Source organism: Phoca vitulina, unplaced genomic scaffold (genome assembly GCF_004348235.1).
Source record: "Phoca vitulina isolate PV1807 unplaced genomic scaffold, GSC_HSeal_1.0 scaffold5, whole genome shotgun sequence".
In the NCBI taxonomy this organism is placed as follows: Eukaryota; Metazoa; Chordata; class Mammalia; order Carnivora; family Phocidae; genus Phoca; species Phoca vitulina.
Genome location: NW_022589708.1, coordinates 68,350,819 through 68,369,386, shown reverse-complemented (window position 1 = coordinate 68,369,386; position 18,568 = coordinate 68,350,819). Strand labels below are relative to the sequence as shown.

Here is an 18,568-nt window from a genome sequence, read left to right as displayed (position 1 = left end):
TTTTTTAATTACTTGTACTATAATTACATTGTACATTGTTTTTTAGACATAATGCTATTGCACAGTCAGTGGACTATAGTATAGTGTAAACATAACTTTTATATGCACTGGGAAGCTAAAAAATTCATTTGACTCACTTAATTACAACATTTGCTTTATTGTGGTGCTTTAAAGCTGAATCTGCAGTATCTCTGAGGTATGCCTGTACTGACTGCATGTTCTAGAATTACTCCTAATTCACAGAGTCGGGGATGCCACCTTAAGTATCTAATTTTTTTTTAATACCATTGCAGAAACTGTATACTGTGTGTGATGTTGCCATGAATATCATCATGTCAAAGAGCACCACATACAGTTTGGAATCTCCTAAAGACCCAGTACTACCAGCTCGTTTTTTCACCCAACCTGACAAGGTAGTTATTGTAGATTTTGTTTGTATAGATTGAAATAAAATGTTTTCTCAGCCCTAGGTTATGGGAAGATTTCAGGATCAAGAGCGTTCTACTAATGTCATGGAAAAGTCACTATGAGTCTTACTAATGTGGTTCAAGACTAGAATATGGGCCAAACTAGAGGACACAAATAAGGTTCAGAGATTAATCAAGATGATCTAGAGTTTGCATTCAGAGTTTTATGCCAGTGTGTGAGTTCAGGCAAAAATGTGATCAAAGCATGTAGAGCTGTCGTTATTGGCCATTGATCCAAAATGGGAAGGAGAATGCTGATAGAGACACAGTCTGAAGTTATAAGCCTTGATTGAGATTCATAACTGGTATGAAGAAACAAGCAGAGAACTGATACAGGAACAGGTTCAAGACCCAGGGAGCATTACAAAAATGTTCCTAAACCACTTTTACAAAACTCAAGATACAATAGGTGTTTTCCAGAATCGTTCTTAGAGATTCATAATGCACCTAAGCCTATTGACTGAGCGTATGGAAACTACCAGTACTGTTTTTGTTTTTATGTTTGTTTTTAAGTAAAATACTAATGAAAGTTTAACCAGTGTATAGTGATTTACAACAGCCTTGTATGTAGGCTCACCCAGTAGCTAAAAGGGACTGTCTGCTTTTATCTTGTTGTGATTAAGATAACAGGAGTATATGTGGTCTCTTCTCTGGAGAGTATTGTTATAGAAGCATGGTTTTCTGATGCGCTTACAGAGCTCTAACGTGTTAGAGTACAGATATGTTTTGTTAATATTGGAGTTGATATGAGATTAGTTTAAACTTATTACAGTATTTATTTATTTATTTTTAGGGGAGGGGAGGGACAGAGGGAGAGGGAGAAAGAGAATCTTTAAGCAGGCTCGCATGACATGGGCTCCATCTCAAAACCCTGAGATCATGACCTGAACTGAAATCAAGAGTCAGATGCTTAACCACCTGAGCCACCCAGGTGCCCCTTATTACAGTATTTAAAATCAGTGACTGAAATTTTGTGTTAGACTGATTATTTAAATATGTATTTTATTATGTACTGTGAAACAAAAGCTGTTTTATGCTTTGTTGGCTTCGAACCACCTCATGCATAGTGTTTCAGTATTCACTGACTGCAACTTTTTCCCTTGCTTGTAGAATTTCAGTAACACCAAAAATTATCTGCCTCCAGAAATGAAATCGTTTTTCACTCCTGGAAAAGTACGTTTTGAGAGTCATTCTAATTTTTATGTGGTAGTTTATTTTAGTATGATTATTGGCATAACTATGTTATTTTGTATTTCTTTAAAATTGATATATCTTAAGATAAAAAATATAATTATTAGGCATCTTCCATTTGCTAGTTAGAAATAATTATATTTACTGTATAGATGCAAGCTGAGATACATGAACTTATTTTGTAGCTTATAATAAAGCCTGGAGACCTTGATCCTTAAATATCTTATCCTGTAATATCAAGAAAAAAAGTCTTAAAGTTAAAAACATCTTCTTATGTCCTTCCAGAGCAAGAGTCTGATTATCTATTTTTGTTGACTGCACATTTTATTTGTTCTCACTTTCTATGTAAGCCTTTTCCTCCCGATAGCTAAAAAACTTAACTGTCATGCCATCTGTATAGTTTTTCACTTGTACAAGTGATACTCAATTCATAATCCTTATTTTGTTTAAGGATAGGCATATTTGTGTGTGTGATTTGTATGTAAACACTTCGACAGATATTTTTTATGGCTCTTTACATGTAAATTTCTCTTGGCTTTAATCAAATAGAAAGAGATATGCATTTTTCATTTCAGCCTAAAACAACCAATGTTCTAGGAGCTGTTAATAAGCCACTTTCATCAGCTGGCAAGCAATCTCAGACAAAGTCATCACGAATGGAAACTGTAAGCAATGCAAGCAGCAGCTCAAATCCAAGCTCTCCTGGAAGAATAAAAGGGAGGTAAGAACCTAATATCATACTTTACAATAAGGATTCCAGCAAGGCAATGAGATCTAAAATAATGGAACCCAGAACATTTAATGTCAGTGAATGGAAATCAGTGCATACCCGAACATTCCCATTTAACACTGGTAGCCATTTACAAGTTCTTACTTATTTGCTCTCTTATTTTATTTTATTTTATTTTATTTTTTTTTTTTTAAAGATTTTATTTATTTATTTGAGAGAGAATGAGATAGAGAGAGAGCATGAGAGGGGGGAGGGCCAGAGCTGAGAAGCAGACTCCCTGCTGAGCAGGGAGCCCGATGCGGGACTCGATCCCGGAACTCCAGGATCATGACCTGAGCCGAAGGCAGTCGCTCAACCAACTGAGCCACCCAGGCGTCCCTTTGCTCTCTTATTTTAGATAGGCACTCCATCTTAGCCTTTCATATTTTAGCTTGTTAGTATAGCCTGTGTTGGTAGACATAAGCTAAATGTCTAGCAGTTGTAAAACTGTTATATTATGGTACATCTGTATAATGGAATACATAATCATTAAAAATGATGAGGTATGAGCTAATATGAATTATTTTGACAATACATTATTGAGTAAAAAGGCAAAGAATAGAACAGTATTATAGTATTTTCAAGTTTTTAGAAAGGATTTGTATTCACATTGGCTTTTATATGCATAGAAAGTTTCTGGAAGACTACACAACGTCTTATGGTAATCTAGTGTAGGAGGGAGATCATTTTATATACTCTTTGGTTTGAATTTCTTTTTCCTGTGTACATGTATAAACTTTTTTGTTTAAAAAAATTTTTTTTAAATTGTACTTTCAAATCACGCTCTGCAGATTTTTCTTTTTAAGAAAGAAGAAAAAATAATTCACATTTTCACTAGTTTTAGTATAGTGCTTTGTACACCGTTTGTTAGCAGCAGAACCTTGTACGGGGCTTAACTGCCACTGTGTATTGATTTTGCTTAGTTTTTAGCAAAGACTGTGCTATCTTTTGTATTGTTTATAACCAGTCAATAAAGAAAGGAGACATTCTGAAATTTCTTATCAATTTCCTTGTAATGAATAAATTGTCAAGTGATATATAATATAGTAGAAATTGAAAAAAATTACATTTATAGCTCTTGTTTTAGATTCCTGTATTAATACATATTAGTGGCTGATACCTAAGTGACCGTTCACCTATATCATTTGGACATTTTCTAGTGGATGGCCTCCTACTTAGCATTACCAAAACATTTCCAGCAACTCATTTCCTAAATTACTGGTTTTTCTTGTCGAATTCGTGGTTATAATCAAAGATCTAATTCACCCAGTCATTTAGGCTAAGAGCCTCAGTATTGTCTTCGACTCCTCCCCCTCTGCTAAGATACTGCTGTGGAGCCTGGTGATCCGATTCGTACTTTTATTAGATTGCCTTGATTGTAGAGAATAGAGGAACTAGAATTGAGGTAGAAAAACCAGTTAGGAGTCAGCTAATAGTACTTCAGGGAAGGGATAAACTGGGAAGAAGATGGTAAATAGTCAAATTTAGGATTTATTTTGATGGTAGATCCAAATAGTCTTGCTGATGGGTTAGATGTGAATAGTTACAGAAAGGGAATATTTAAGGATGTATCCTAGGGGGGCACCTGGGTGGCTCGGTTAGTTAGGCGTCTGCCTACTCAGGTCATGATCCCAGGGTCCTAGGATTGAACCCCGCATCGGGCTTCCTGCTTGGCGGAGAGCCTGCTTCTCCCTCTGCCTCTCTGCCTGCTGCTCTGCCTACTTGTGCTCTCTCTCTGTCTCTCTGTCAAATAAGTAAATAAAATCTTTCAAAAAAAAAGGATGTATCCTTGGTGTTTTGCCTGAGTATTTATATAGGTGGTGGTGCCATTTACTGAGATGTAGAAGCCTTTGAGGAGGAACAGGCTGTGTGTGTGTGTGTGTGTGTGTGTGTGTGTGTGTGTTTGTGTGTGTGTGTGCGTGCATGCGTTTTTTCTGGGGAGATGTGGAAAAGAGGAGTGTCCAAATGACTGTTTTGGCTGTTTAAAGTTGAGATGCCCATTAGAAATTCAAGTGAGTGGGCAATTGGATATGTGAGTCTAGAGCTCAGGGTAGCTTCTGGGTCAGAGATTGAGATTTAGGATTTAACAATGTTTAAATGGTTTTTAAAGCCAGATTAAGGATGTGATCACCTAGGACAGAAGACAGCCTTTATACCAATAAATGAGAGCATGTGCTATTAATTCATTTAGTAAGTATTTATTGAATGCCTACTTTAAGCCTGGCACTGGTATAAGTGCTTAGTATAAATTGCTCAGTACAGTTGACCGAAGATCCATGCTTACATTCTAGCAGGGGAAGATTAGTAGAGAGTAAACATAATAACTTTATTGTGTTAGAGGGTGTTAAGAGTACAGAGAAGAAAAAGTGGAATGGGGATATAAGAGAGATAGGGGACAGTGCAGATTGTAGTAATATAGGCCAATTCAACTTGCTAACAAGAAAAGTTTTAATTTACTTTATGTGCCCACTCGAAAAGAGAATTTAGTTTTTAAAAAGACTTAGGAAAAAAACTAAATTTGTGATTTTTAAAGTTTCCCTATTATGTTAAATTAAATGTGATTCATTGCTTGTTGGTTTGTTGCTAAATATGATAGAATAAAATGGATACTTTTTTGAAAAGAATGAAACTTCCTCATAAAGCTATAAAGCTACACTAGGGAACAGAAAAAGCTTTTAAGTTATTTCATTGTAATAATGATTATAAATGTCTATATTAAAAGGCTTGATAGCTCTGAAATGGATCACAGTGAAAATGAAGATTACACAATGTCTTCACCTTTGCCAGGAAAAAAAAGTGACAAGAGAGACGACTCTGATCTTGTAAGGGTGAGATATTTGGTTTGATTTTATAATAATTATAATAATAATGATAAAAATAATTTTACTGTATAAATAATAATTTTTACACTGAAACCAGTTAATATTATTCTCAAATTTGACATTTGATTTTCTTTTAATGGTTTTAACCACCAATTTGGGTTTATAATTATCCTCTACCAGGTAATTTAAACATATTGATTCTCTTGTATTTCTTGTCATTCTAATAAGTGATCTTTATTCTGTAGATCTTTGAAACCAAAATGCCAGTCCCATACTCAGAACTGCTTGGGTTTTTTGTTGTTGTTGTTGTTCTTGTTCTTAAAACACAGTAAGCTTAAACTTAGCGTTGGAGGGGGGAGGTAGAGTAAGAGTCCTTAAAGGTTCCTCCATTTTAGATGATTTCTTGGCCTTTCATTACTAAATAAGCTTCTAGTAAGGAAATGCTACTAGTAGGAAATGCTACAGTCTTCATAAAGGCCGCCTTTAGTTTTTAGATTTTAATAACAATGATAACTTGTATGATAGAAACAATTTATAAATGTCATTTAAAGACAGATTTGTTTTAGTGCAGATATAGAATACTGTTATGTATTCCAACACCACCTGATAGCCTTAATAATTGGACACATTTTGGCTTTCTAGGTTAGCTTTAAACATTTCTTGAATAATCAGTGAGGCTGTCTGAATCAGTTTCTTTATCTCTAAAATGTGGCTCCTTAGCTGGTAAGGTTTATCAGAATAAATGAATTAGCCTAAGTTAATTGGTGTTGCTGCTGTTTTATTATTATAAAGATCAATATTTTCGATTAATAATTAAAGTAAAAGTTAATGCATTTGAACCTACTCTGTTAGTAGAGGTGGAAGGTTATTAATAAAATACTTTTGCTTTCGCTGAAATATTACTGCCCTTCTTGTCTTCCACTGGCCCAACATTACATATCCCAAAAAGTTTAAATGATTTTCAGTTGTTCTCAAGTTTCTCCAGTAATTTGTTTTACCAGGTTTTTCTTCCACTTAAAAAATTATAATTCTAAAATTCTTACTAAATCCTTACTATTTATACTGTAAATTCTGATTTTTATTGGCTGTTTAAAAATTTTGCCCAAGCAGAATTAAAAATTGATCGCTTAGCCAGAAAGGAATCCTGTTATCTGGATTTATAGAAGAGAACCTTGATTGGAAAAGGTATTTATGTCTTCTAGTCCTACTTCTCACTTAATGCAGAAATTCCTTCATTAGCATTTATGAGAGTTGGTTAGCACATGCTTGAAAATGCCTTAGGTGGAGAGCTTATAATTTCTCCTATTTATTGGAAACATCAACTAGGCCACCCATACCCACATCCTGTCCTCCTCCCTTATCCCCACATCCTCCCAAAACTGGGAAACGTGGTTGTGATGAACTCTTAATGTTTTGTTATCCTATAAATTCTATGTCTAGTTCTACCTTTTAGAGCAATGAAGAACAAAGTCTCTATATTTCATAGAAAAGTTTTGAAATTCTGAGCTTTTGAAATTGATTTGTATAATTATAATGGAGGCCTTTGGCTTCCTTTTGTGTAACATTGCATCCATTTTCAGAAATACTTCAAGAACCTTATCAACTGAAATATCCTCAAAGAGGTTAGCATTATGAGACAGAAGTTCAATTTAAAGACCAGTAGATTATAGTGAAAGAGTACTGTCTTTGCATATGCTACCACTTTGACGTTAAAATTTCACCACACGGGAATTATTTTCCATATACATTTATATTCAAATATTTAGTTTTACAGATAATATATTTTCCCTGTTTCCTGCTTCAAACCTCAGTTTTATACTCCCTCTGTTCTTAAGACAGTGCAGTGCAAAATGAAAAAGAAACTAGAGAAGGTAGTGCTTCAACAAACTAGATTATTTATAGTATTCTCAAGAAAGCAGACATAGAATATCCTATTAACCACCAACCTTTTCCAGGGCATAAAGGAATTCAACTACCTTACACATTTTTGGACAGCAAAATGAATTGTAACATTTTAAATTGGAGGTGATAATTTTAAATTTAGTTTTAGTTCAGTATTTCCCTTATCTATGCATCTCTGAGTAACAACAATTATTAATTTATGTACAAAACTCTAAATAAACATTAACAAATTAAAACCAGTCACTTACAGGTCTATTTTTCCTGGAATGTAAGGATAATTTAATGCTAAGAAATCTTTTAATATAATATAGCAAATCAGTATACCAAATAAGAATACTAACAAGATAATCTCAGGTCATGTCAGGAAGACATAAATACAATTTAAAATCCATTCTTGATACATATGAACTCTTAATAAACTAATACCAGCAGAATACTTCCTTAACATGCTAAAAGTTTTATCTGTTTAAATCAGTAGTTATTCATTCAGTTACTCTTAAGTTATTCTTCATAAAGGCAAAATGCTTGAAGCATTTTTATTGAAAATCGGCAAAACAAGCAACCTCTTGTCTTCACTATTATTTAAGATTGTTCTAGAATGTTTGACAAATTCAGGAAGATGTGAAACAGTCAAACATATGACAGTGAAAAAGAAGAGACATTCATTTGTTTTGTACTCTTAGAAAAATAAGAGAACAATTGAAAAACTAAGAATTTAGCATGGTAGCCATATAAATAGATGTATGTATGTGCATAACTAACTTTATTTTGTTAATTTTTCTTTATATCAAGTATACACTTGGGTGAAAGGAGATTTGCTTCACCATAATAACCACTACAACAACAAAAATATGTAGGTAGGTAGACAGACAGACAGACACATCCATCGATCTAAAACTTCCTTAAAAAAGAAGTCGGGGGAAACTATGTGGAGATGTCCAAATTGAGAGACATACAAGACTTGAAGAGAAAGAAGGCATACCATGTTCTGTAATGGGAAAAATAAATAAGAAAAGATAACCATTCTTTCTAAATGAATATATATGTAATTTTAAAATTCCAGTGTGATTTTAAGTCCATGTAGAAGAATAAATAAATATAAAAAAGAGGAGTAATAATAAGATCAGCCCAGGCAGACACAAATGTATTTATTTATAATTAGTAAAATATTATGCTGCTGTTACAATAGCTCAGAAACATTATTAATTTTTAAAACATAATACAAAATAAAGGAAGCATTATAAGTCAGTGGTTTTTTTAAATGATTGGAATACTCTTTGGGGGGTGGATAGGAAAAACAGTTTAAAACTTCATCTCAAATCCTATTAAGATACAATAATGTCTTAGTCTGCTCAGGCTGCCATAACAAAATACCATAGACTGGGTGGCTTAAACAACAGAAATTAATTTTCTCACCATTTTGAAGGTTGGGAATTCCAAGATCAAAGTGCTGGCCAATTTGCTTCCTGGTGAGAGCTCTCTTCCTGGTTTGCAGATGGCCACCTCACTGTGTCCTCACATGGTAGAGAGAGACAGAGAGATCTCTCTGGTGTCTCTTCCCATAAGGGACTAATTCTATAATGAGGGCCCCACCCACCCTCATGACCTCATCTCAACTGAAGTATCTTCCCAAAGACCTTTTCTTCAAATACCATAACATTAGGGGTTATAGCTTCAACATGTGAATTTTGTGTGGGCACAATTCAGTCCATAACAAATAGAACTAAAATTTAAATATACACAAGAATGTAGATTAAAATACTAAGACTCCAGTATGCAAATGGGCGAAGAACATAATACCAGTGGCATAATTAGGGAGTTTGTAGACAGGAAACAAAATGACTATTAAACTAATCAGATCATTTTTGTTGTTTTCTACCACTGATTTTTAAGAATGTAAATTGGCATAAGCTTTTTGGAAATAAAATTTACATTTATTTATGGGTTTTATACATGTATGTGTATGGAGAAGCTATAAGGGTTCATACTGTTCTTGATTTCTTTGGAGAATTTCCTCAGTTTGCATCTTCTGCTCAGTGCCTAAATTCTCTGAATGTAGACTAGGCTTTTATTTTAAATTTGAGTACCAATTAAATAATTTAAATTGTTTTTTTGTTTTTAATTAGTTGTACATGAAAAGAAGCAGTATCTTTGATTCAGAAGTGTTTTCAAAATTTTTAATAAGTGATGAATATGTTTAACTTTTGTATCTTGCAACCTCTGTTTATAAAATAAAAGTTTTTTATGGTGTCTAAGCATGATATATAACATAGTTGATATTTTATGTCTTAAACACTGTGTAGTAAAATTAGAATTACTTAAATTGACTATCAAAGCAGATCCATTATACTTTAGTATAGTTATCCATTGTTCAAGGAATTTAGAAATTTTTTAAATGAAATAAATAGCTCTTCATTAAAATGTATAATTTAATAAAATACTGATCTTGAAAGGTTTCCATTTGAAGCTCTCTAGCTTAAGTAAAAATAAAAATTTATCCTCTTACCCTGGATAATTTTTTTAGTTAAAATACAAGTAGTTACGGTTCTTATGTGCTTAAGAACTCTACATTTTATTTAAGCACATTTTTATGACAAAGTGGATAGCATGTTTTTTGTTTTATTTTTCAAAATATGCACACTTACAATTTTATGTTTGAAATTGTGGTTTTTATTCCTAGTCTGAATTGGACAAACCTAGAAGCCGGAAAAAAGCACCTGTCACAGATTCAGAAGAAAAATTAGGTATGGATGACCTCACTAAGTTGGTACAGGAACAGAAACCTAAAGGTAGTCAGCGTGGACGGAAGAGAGGCCATACGGCTTCAGAATCAGATGAACAGCAGTGGCCTGAAGAAAAGAGGCTCAAAGAAGATATATTAGAAAATGAGGATGAACAGAATAGTCCACCAAAGAAAGGTAAAAGAGGCCGACCACCTAAACCTCTTGGTGGAGGTACACCAAAAGAAGAGCCAACAATGAAGACTTCTAAAAAAGGAACCAAAAAAAAATCTGGACCTTCAGCACCAGAAGAAGAGGAAGAAGAAGAAAGACAAAGTGGAAATACAGAACAGAAGTCAAAGAGCAAACAACACCGAACATCAAGGAGAGCACAACAGAGGTAAGTACGTGCAACTCTAAACTGCATATGTTTCGTAACTATGTTGTGAATCATAATTTGATGCTATGCACATTTGGGTCTTCTCCAAAGCAGAGCAGAATCTCCTGAAACTAGTGCAGTTGAATCCACACAATCCACACCACAGAAAGGACGAGGAAGACCATCAAAAACGCCATCACCATCACAACCAAAAAAAAATGTGTAAGTTGTAAATAATATTAAATTTCAAACCAGTTTCAAATTATTTTGCAAAAGTTCATAAATTTTTAAATATACATAGGGCTATATTTAAAATCTCATATATTTACTCCCATTACACTAGGTAAGATAAAATTTTTATAAACTTACCTAGGTGATTGATATCCCAATTAACTCTCTGATAATATTTGTACATTTTTTACAGGTTTTAGGCAAATATTTTTAAATGAATAACATATAGTTTATCATTTCCAATACAGACTTTATAGTACCTAAAGAGATGAGAAGGTATTTTTAAATAATCCTATCTTACTGACCAGGTTGCCTTGTCATTCCACACTATAGTTTTTCTTAATGTCTTTCCTCAGCAACTTAAAAAAAAATAGTTTTTACATTTTTGCTTTTATTCTTTGAATTGTGTAGGAAAGTAACAGGCATTATTTTTCTTTAAATTACATCCACTGAAATTATCACATGTAGATCTGGAGTTTTTGATGTTTTGAATTTTTCTTTTCTAATCAAATTAACACTCCATACCTACATATAAATAGTTTTAGAAGTTCACACAAACATATGTTTATAAGAAGTTACAATAACAAATCTGTACCTAAGATTATTAAAGTAGCAGGAACATCAGTACTGTAATTTGTATATTTTGCCCTTTTTTCTCAGTTATTTAAGTGGAACTAAAATAGCATGTCTTCCATTAGTCAGAAATTCTGCAATTTTCCTGAGAGTAATCCCATTACATAATTACATCAGTGCATTGGCTTTTCAGACTTGCCAGTGTGCCTTGGCTAAATACTTATCTTAGAAGTATTTCCTATTCCTGTGTATTCCACAGGAAGAGGAAAAGTTGCCTGGGTGTCTAGCTACTTCATGCCTTCTTCCATTTAATTTTTTCCTCGGGTAAAAAAGTAAAGGTAAGTATATTTTTGTGATAGCTTTGTAAATGTGTTTGGATTCAATTACGGAAAATAACTGTTTTTTAAACAAATTCTTAAGGAATATTAAATTTCCAGAATTAATTTTATAATGAGGAAATAACAGAAATATCATTCAGGCTCATAACTGTAATTTGTTTATATTTGGGCATCAAAAAATTAAGGACTTAAATGATTATCATGTCATTTCCTCATACGAATGTTCTAAACCAAACAAGTATTTCTTTTAAAAATCAGTGCAAAAAAACTCTATATTCTGTCTTAACAGTGTATCTTCCCTTCACGGGGAACCTCTTTTTTTTTAGAACTAGTAGAATAACATATGTTATGATCTGCCTGTTTTTCTTGTTCTGACCTCAGTGGAATTGAGAAAAACTGAATCAAGTAAAAAAAATTACTTGGTTTGAGTGTGGATTAAACAATACTTTGGATTACCTAAGAGAAGTGATAAGCTGTAGTCTTAATTTTAAAAAAAAGTTACCATATAGAGAATAAGGCGATGGTTGCCAGAGGGTAGTGGGGGTGGGAGTATGAGCAAAATGGGTGAAGGGGAGTGGGAGATACGGGCTTCCAGTTTGGGAATGCATAAGCATGGTGTAGGGAATATGGTCAGTGATATTGTAGTAGCATTGCATGGTGATAGATGGTAGCTACGCTTGGGGTGAGCATAGCATAATGTATAAATAAGTTGAATCACTACACCTGAAACTAAGGTAACGTGTGTCAACTGTACTCAAATAAAAAAAAAGTCTTTAATGAAAGAATATATATGCAGATAGAAAAATATCGAGAGGGATACATTTGATTAAATGGTGGTATCTATTACATATATTTCATTGCCTCCTGTGTTTCAGAGAGTATGAGGTGCTGGGGGATATGGTGGCACAGAATAGACATGGTTCTTGTCCTTATGGGATTTACCATCTAAATGGGCATGTATTGCATAATCACACTTAAATATGGGAATTCTAAATTGTGATATGTGCCCTGATGAAAATTTAGGGTACTGTAAGAGAAAGTAATGGAAGGGCTAGGGAATTGGAAAGTTTTCTCTTTGGAAAGTGACAGTTGATTTCTTGAGAATAGTAGGAGTTAGGCTGATGGAAAACAGGAAGAAGAACACAATTGGAGGGAATATTGGATTTGAAGGTTCCAAAGTAGGAAAAATCTTGGCCAATTCAGAGAGTTGAAGGAAGGCAAGAATTTGCCAGTGTAGTTGTGAGGAATTGGGGAGTAGAAAGAAAGGAGAATGGACAGGTACCCCAGGACTGTCTGCAGGGCCTTAAATACTATATTAAGGAGGATTATGGAATTTCTCTCAGTATAGCAGGGAGTTACCGAGGGGGAATGAGTGACATCAGCTATTTTTACATTTTAGAGAAGAGGTAAAGAGATGAGAATGGTTTGGAAATGTAGAAGCAATAGAGGTGGAGAGAAGTGAATAGGATTTGAGATTTCTTTGTAAGAATTATGGGGCCAGATGAAGAGTGGTACAGTAGTAAGAAGGACTCCAAATTTTCTGTTTTGAGAAGCTCAGGAGATACAGATGCCATTTACTGAGTTGGGAAAGATAAAAGGAAGAGCAGACTTTGGTTTATGTTTTAAAATCCTTTATGGTATTGGTCTCAGTCACACATGATTTTGTTACTTGGTCAGTGTTTATAGGTGAGATTCTAGGATTAAACATTGGTTTAGGGTTTAGAATAAGAAAAATATTTCTTGTTTTGTAAGGTAATGAAGGATAAAAATGATAATAAATGAGAATTTATGAAATATTTAAAGCATTTCTACTACTTAAAGATCAGAATGTTCATTTTATTTTATATCTGTTTTACTCTAGCCGTGTAGGACGCTCCAAACAAGCAGCTACTAAAGAAAATGATTCAAGTGAAGAAGTAGATGTGTTTCAGGGTAGCTCTCCTGTCAATGATGATATTCCACAGGAAGAAACAGAGGAAGAGGAAGTTTCTACAGTAAATGTATGTGTTTATTAAAGTACCATGTGTGATAGTATAGAATATAGAATAAAGTTGGTAAATATTTGGTAAGATACATATAGCACTTGCTCTTACTTATAAGTCTAAGTATTTATTTGCTTTTCTTCATTAGTTTGTAGAGTTGTTTCATCTACCAGCTTGAATAATTAGAGAGCATCCTTTATGGAATACTGAGACTCTAAGTGAGAATAATAGCTGTAGCCTCGTGAAAGTGTAAATATCAAGTTGAAAGCTGAATGTAGAGAAGAACAGGTAGCTGTCTGATATTGACACTTCAGGCATTTAAGTTGTACCTTGATTTTAGAGCACTGTTATATGTTAAATAGACTGTGGTTTATGTTTCTTAACTTTTTTCTTTGAGTTTCACAGTAGAAACTAGAAGTTAACCATATAGGATAAAATCACGTCTTTGAAATTTATAAAATTGGTAATAGACCTTTCTTTTACAAAAGTAGGAATGTGATTCTTCCTGAGATAATTTTTTTTTAAGAATGGCTTTGTCAGTTAACACATCTTGAGTATTTCTCGTTGGAAGAAATACAGTTAACACATTTAAGTAAGGTGTATTCTCTTGATGATACACTAATGCTGAGTCTTTGAATCAGTACTGCCAGCCATCTTAACAGAGAAACCTGTGTTCTGAGATGTAGTCCCAGAGTTGACCCCCACCCCTCTGTGCTATTTAACATAATCAGCACTTATGATTGGACCAGGGTTGTGAAGGGGTTAAGACCACAGAAAAATATCTGAACTGTGTGGTCTCAAACTTGTTGGGCTTGTTTCTTAAAGTATTTGTTTATTGTTTTGAATATAAAAATAAGGCTAAAGAGTTCTGTCTTCATCAAAACAAAACAAAACAAAAACAAAAACTGCACCATAAATTTAATTAAAATCCTGTTCTGTTTATATTCCTCTTTATACTGGTCTTTTTAAAACTAAAGTGTTATGCTTTCATTAGTACTTGCCAGTAAGTTGTAATATGTCTGAATTTCAGATTATCTCTATGTATTTAATGATTGTTATGATCCACATTCAATAACTGTTTTCCCAGAAAGACAACTGTAAGCCTAAGTTCATAAGGATCAAATGTTTTCTTTTACCACAGAAACATAAGTGAAAAAATATTTGCAATTGTTTTTCTTGCTCTTGACGTTGATTTCTGTTCATTTCTCTTTAAAATTATTGAATAGAAAAGTAAAATAGTTTTTTCTTTCTCTATTGTGGGAAAAGTTGTCTGCTGTGTCTAGTATTTTAATTAAGCATCTGGTAATTTTTCTTTTAAGGTACGGCGGCGAAGTTCTAAAAGAGAAAGGCGATGAACAAATGTAATTAATAACTTTCTATGTGAAAGCTTTGAGAAGAAGCATTTTTTTGTCAAGCTTGAGGCTAAGTAAAGCCTTTGATGCACAAAGCGGGACTGCCAGAGAGTGGACAGTTGGAACTTCCTTTGATGACCTCATGTGTTTTGTGGTCACAGCGCTTTAGCCATACGCGTGGTGATAACATTGACTATGGAGTCTTGTGGAAGTGTGATGTCCGATGGCTATGTAGACATAAACTAAAGAAGAAACTTGTAAATATATTTTTTCTCTTTTTTTCTTTTTCTTTCTTTCTTTCTTTCTTTGTTTCTTTCTTTTTTCTTTCTTTTCTTTCTTTCTTTCTTTTCTTTCTTTCTTTCTTTCTTTCTTTCTTTCTTTCTTTCTTTCTTTCTTTCTTTTTCTTCTTTCTTTCTTTAATGTTTCTGACTTCTAAAGTGCTTGTATAGCTTTTATCTGCGGCTTTAAACTGACAGTACCCAACTGTTTATTGGATCTATTGATTTGGAAAGAGTTTGTTAGGATAGATCTTAAGCAGTAATCTGTCAGTGTTAGTATTTGTATTCTCTGCAATTTTACTGTGAAAAATTTTTTTCAACAAATGGTGTCATTTTCTTGATGTCATTGTTTGTTGGAGAGTTAAATGGTCTCTTTCCCTTGTGTATCTTACCTAGTGTTTACTCCTAGGCACCCTTAATCTTCAGAGGTGCTATATTGTCTGCCATTACACCTGAATGGTGCCTCCGATGGGAGGACACCATGCAAATTGTGAAATAATCCTGAAGTTTGATTATTTTACACCTCAGTATTGGTCTCAGAATTTTCTGGCCTTTCATGGCAATGAAAATTTTAAGAAAAGAGAGATTTAAAATATTTTAATTTTAAAGAGTGTGTTATAAAATAATGTACTGAATTCTTTATCCCATTTTATCATCATCCCTTTTCAGTTTTTATTAATCTACTGTATCAATAAAATTCTGTAATTTGAATTAGTTTTTAATAGTCTAGAATGTTATTGTGTATAGATATTTCCTCTTGAACATTATGTTCAGAAGATGCAAATTATTACACTATAATATAAAATCTGATATATACACATAGAAAAGTTCCAGTTCTCCCTAACAGTGTAAAGTTAATCAGAAAGAAAAAATTTTATTGATGCAGTGTGTCTTTATAAAGCTGTTCTTGAAAGCAAGTGTTTTGTATTTTATAGTGAGTTGCATGTTTATGAAAAAGTGCTGAAAATGGGATGTGCTCTTTTCTGTAAATTCATATTTAGCCATAGTATATGATAGATTGCCCCATAACATAGTTTTTCATCAAGAGTTTATAATTGTACTTTATTTTGGAGCCAAAAACTTGTTCTTGGGGGGGGGGAAGGACAGGGTGGGAGTGATATATCCAACTATCTGAGCTACTGTAGGTATCACAATCTTATAAATTTTGAATGAAATTCCACTTCATCTAGATTGGGAGAAGTGGAAATTTATTTGGATTTAGAGCAGTTCTTTTTTTTTTTTCATCGTAATCTGCAAAATATAGAAACAAATTACTTAAGTCAGTATCCTTTATACAGTTTTGTAAACTGTATTTTGAACCAAAACATAAAAGTTACTACTTACTGCTTGCCTAAATTCACTGTAGTATTTCAGGTGCTGTTCTTTTGTTTTTTCCACAGTTAACATCGGAAAAGAAAATCATATCCTAACTTATTAAATTTATCACATTGAATAATGGAGCATTTTCATATAATACACCATTATGTTTAAGGTATATTTCCAAGATTGGTTATAATAGATGGGGGATATAATAAAGAAACTATTTTGGAAAATGACATTTTACTATTTTCCAATGTATATCACAATTGATGTGATTATTTTTCTTTTAAAGATTTCTTCATGTTTATGAAACGGCCTTTAATTTAAAAAAAAAAATGTTTTGAATTGTGTCTTAATCTCTCAATATTCTTCATTCTTCATCAAGCAAGATACTGACACCAGTGATTATGGGAGGCTGCTGTATACAGGGCAGCTAATGTTGGACCAAGATGCATTGGTTTTTAACCGTTTGATGAGCTCAGTTCTCCCAAACACGCTATTTGTATCTCAGCAGTACAAAGGCATGTTTTTAAATCTATAAAATAAAGAATAAGGGATAGCTTTGTATTTTTGTCATTGACTAAATTGCACCGGAAATGTTTATGGAAGTATATCTTTAAGACCATTTTATAAAACATAATGAAAACATGATTGTGGAGGATTTTTATTTGCATGATCATAGTTAACCAAATTTCATTGCACATTAATTCTGTATCAGTTCACAAAAAATGTGCATTGTAGATTTTGTTTAATGCCAATAAGTCTGTGATTTTACAACTTGTCTGTTCACTTTTTGGGAGGATTATGATGTAAATTTTCCATTTTTCTGTAGAAAAATAGGTGCAATAATGATCAAAGTTTTGATGTCCTGAGTCTTCATCTTAGGGGATTATTTTATTATGTTTAAACTTAACATTTCATATGCTAACATTTGGAGAGCCACATACTATAACTAAAGTAAAATTAAGTATGTTATACAACAGTAATTGCTAACAGTGGTTAGCAAAGTCTTCAGTGATAATGTTCATTTTGAAAAATATGTACTGTATAAAATTAAGGAAATATTCAACTCACTGTAACAAGTTCCATTATGAAAATCTTATGAGTCTTCAGTGAGGTTATCTTGCTGCACTCTGTAGCAAGTTCATTTAATCTACATTATAATAAGATTTCTTGCTGCGGTGCAACAGGAAGCTTTTTTTCAGTGATCTCCACTGTATATGTAAATTACAAATGTGGCTGTAAAACTTGTTCCAGGTATTAAAGGTTACATTACTTTCTGTATCTTCTTACAACTTGTAAGTTTGATTTTTCAGATTTCCTTTTGCCCACTTGAAGATTGTCAGGAATTTAAGAATTTGTTTAACTTAGGTGTATCTCCCCTACCACATAGTATTATGTCACCATAATGAACAATTGGTATTTAGATAGATAACCAATTTCAGACACATTTTTGGATTTTCTGTGAAGCTGAATAAACATGAAAGCTAATATGTAATTGTATTATTTTATTTATGTGTATTAATATATATATTTAAATATGTTTACTAAATGAAGAAAGGCACATTTTGATGATTTTTGATTTTGGAGCCTTTGTTGCATGAAAAGGAAATGTATTTCCTAGTAACATTTTTTCAAGCTTTTTGTTTAAACTTCTTATGTAAAATTTTGGCTAACAGATTGCTAAGTACTATTTAAGTTAAAGGATTGCATAACTGGAGAAAATAAATGTATCCTATAAACTTTAAAAGTAAGCACTGAATATAAGTTGCTAGTGGCACTTTTATTCATTTGTTCAGCAAATATTTATTGAGTGCTTACTATGTGTTAGGCTAGTTACAGAGAATAAAGTGTGATCTAGATAGAGTAAGTCCCTGCCCTTGCAGAGCTTACGTTCTCCACAAGGGGGTGGGGGAATAAGGAAACAATAATTAAATATATAATATAAATGTCAGATTGTGAGAAGTGTGGTGAAAAGAAAAGGAAAAGCAAGATAGACAGTAGACATGATTGGAGGAGAAACTATTTTGTATACTTTGGAGCTATGTTACTTAGCACATAAACTATCGGGTTATTATGCCTTTACGATGAAGTTACACTTTTATAATTATAAAATGTCACTTGATACCTGTACAAATACTTCATGCCTACTTTGTCTGATATTAATATAGCCGTACCAGTTTTGTTTTGTTTGCATGACAAACCTTTTTCTGTCCTTTTATTTTCAACCTATTTATATATATC

General features: G+C 32.9%; 1 protein-coding gene across 5 annotated transcripts in view; it reads left to right on the top strand.

Annotated features, from left to right (window-relative positions):
- Positions 1–15,056, top strand: part of PDS5B (PDS5 cohesin associated factor B) — a 190,799-nt gene extending 175,743 nt beyond the window's left edge. Inside the window, exons 28-35 of one of the 5 annotated variants that reach the window (XM_032403217.1) lie at positions 294–413; positions 1,578–1,640; positions 2,234–2,379; positions 5,150–5,249; positions 9,832–10,271; positions 10,365–10,472; positions 13,254–13,392; positions 14,694–15,056. In XM_032403217.1, coding sequence (XP_032259108.1) covers positions 294–413; positions 1,578–1,640; positions 2,234–2,379; positions 5,150–5,249; positions 9,832–10,271; positions 10,365–10,472; positions 13,254–13,392; positions 14,694–14,729 — 1,152 coding nt within the window. In that variant the 3' untranslated portion in view covers positions 14,730–15,056. Of the gene's footprint in view, positions 1–293; positions 414–1,577; positions 1,641–2,233; positions 2,380–5,149; positions 5,256–9,831; positions 10,272–10,361; positions 10,473–13,253; positions 13,393–14,693 lie in introns of all 5 variants that reach the window. The other 4 variants (XM_032403215.1, XM_032403214.1, XM_032403213.1 and 1 more) reach the window with 4 other exon arrangements.
- Positions 15,057–18,568: the final 3,512 nt, after the last annotated feature.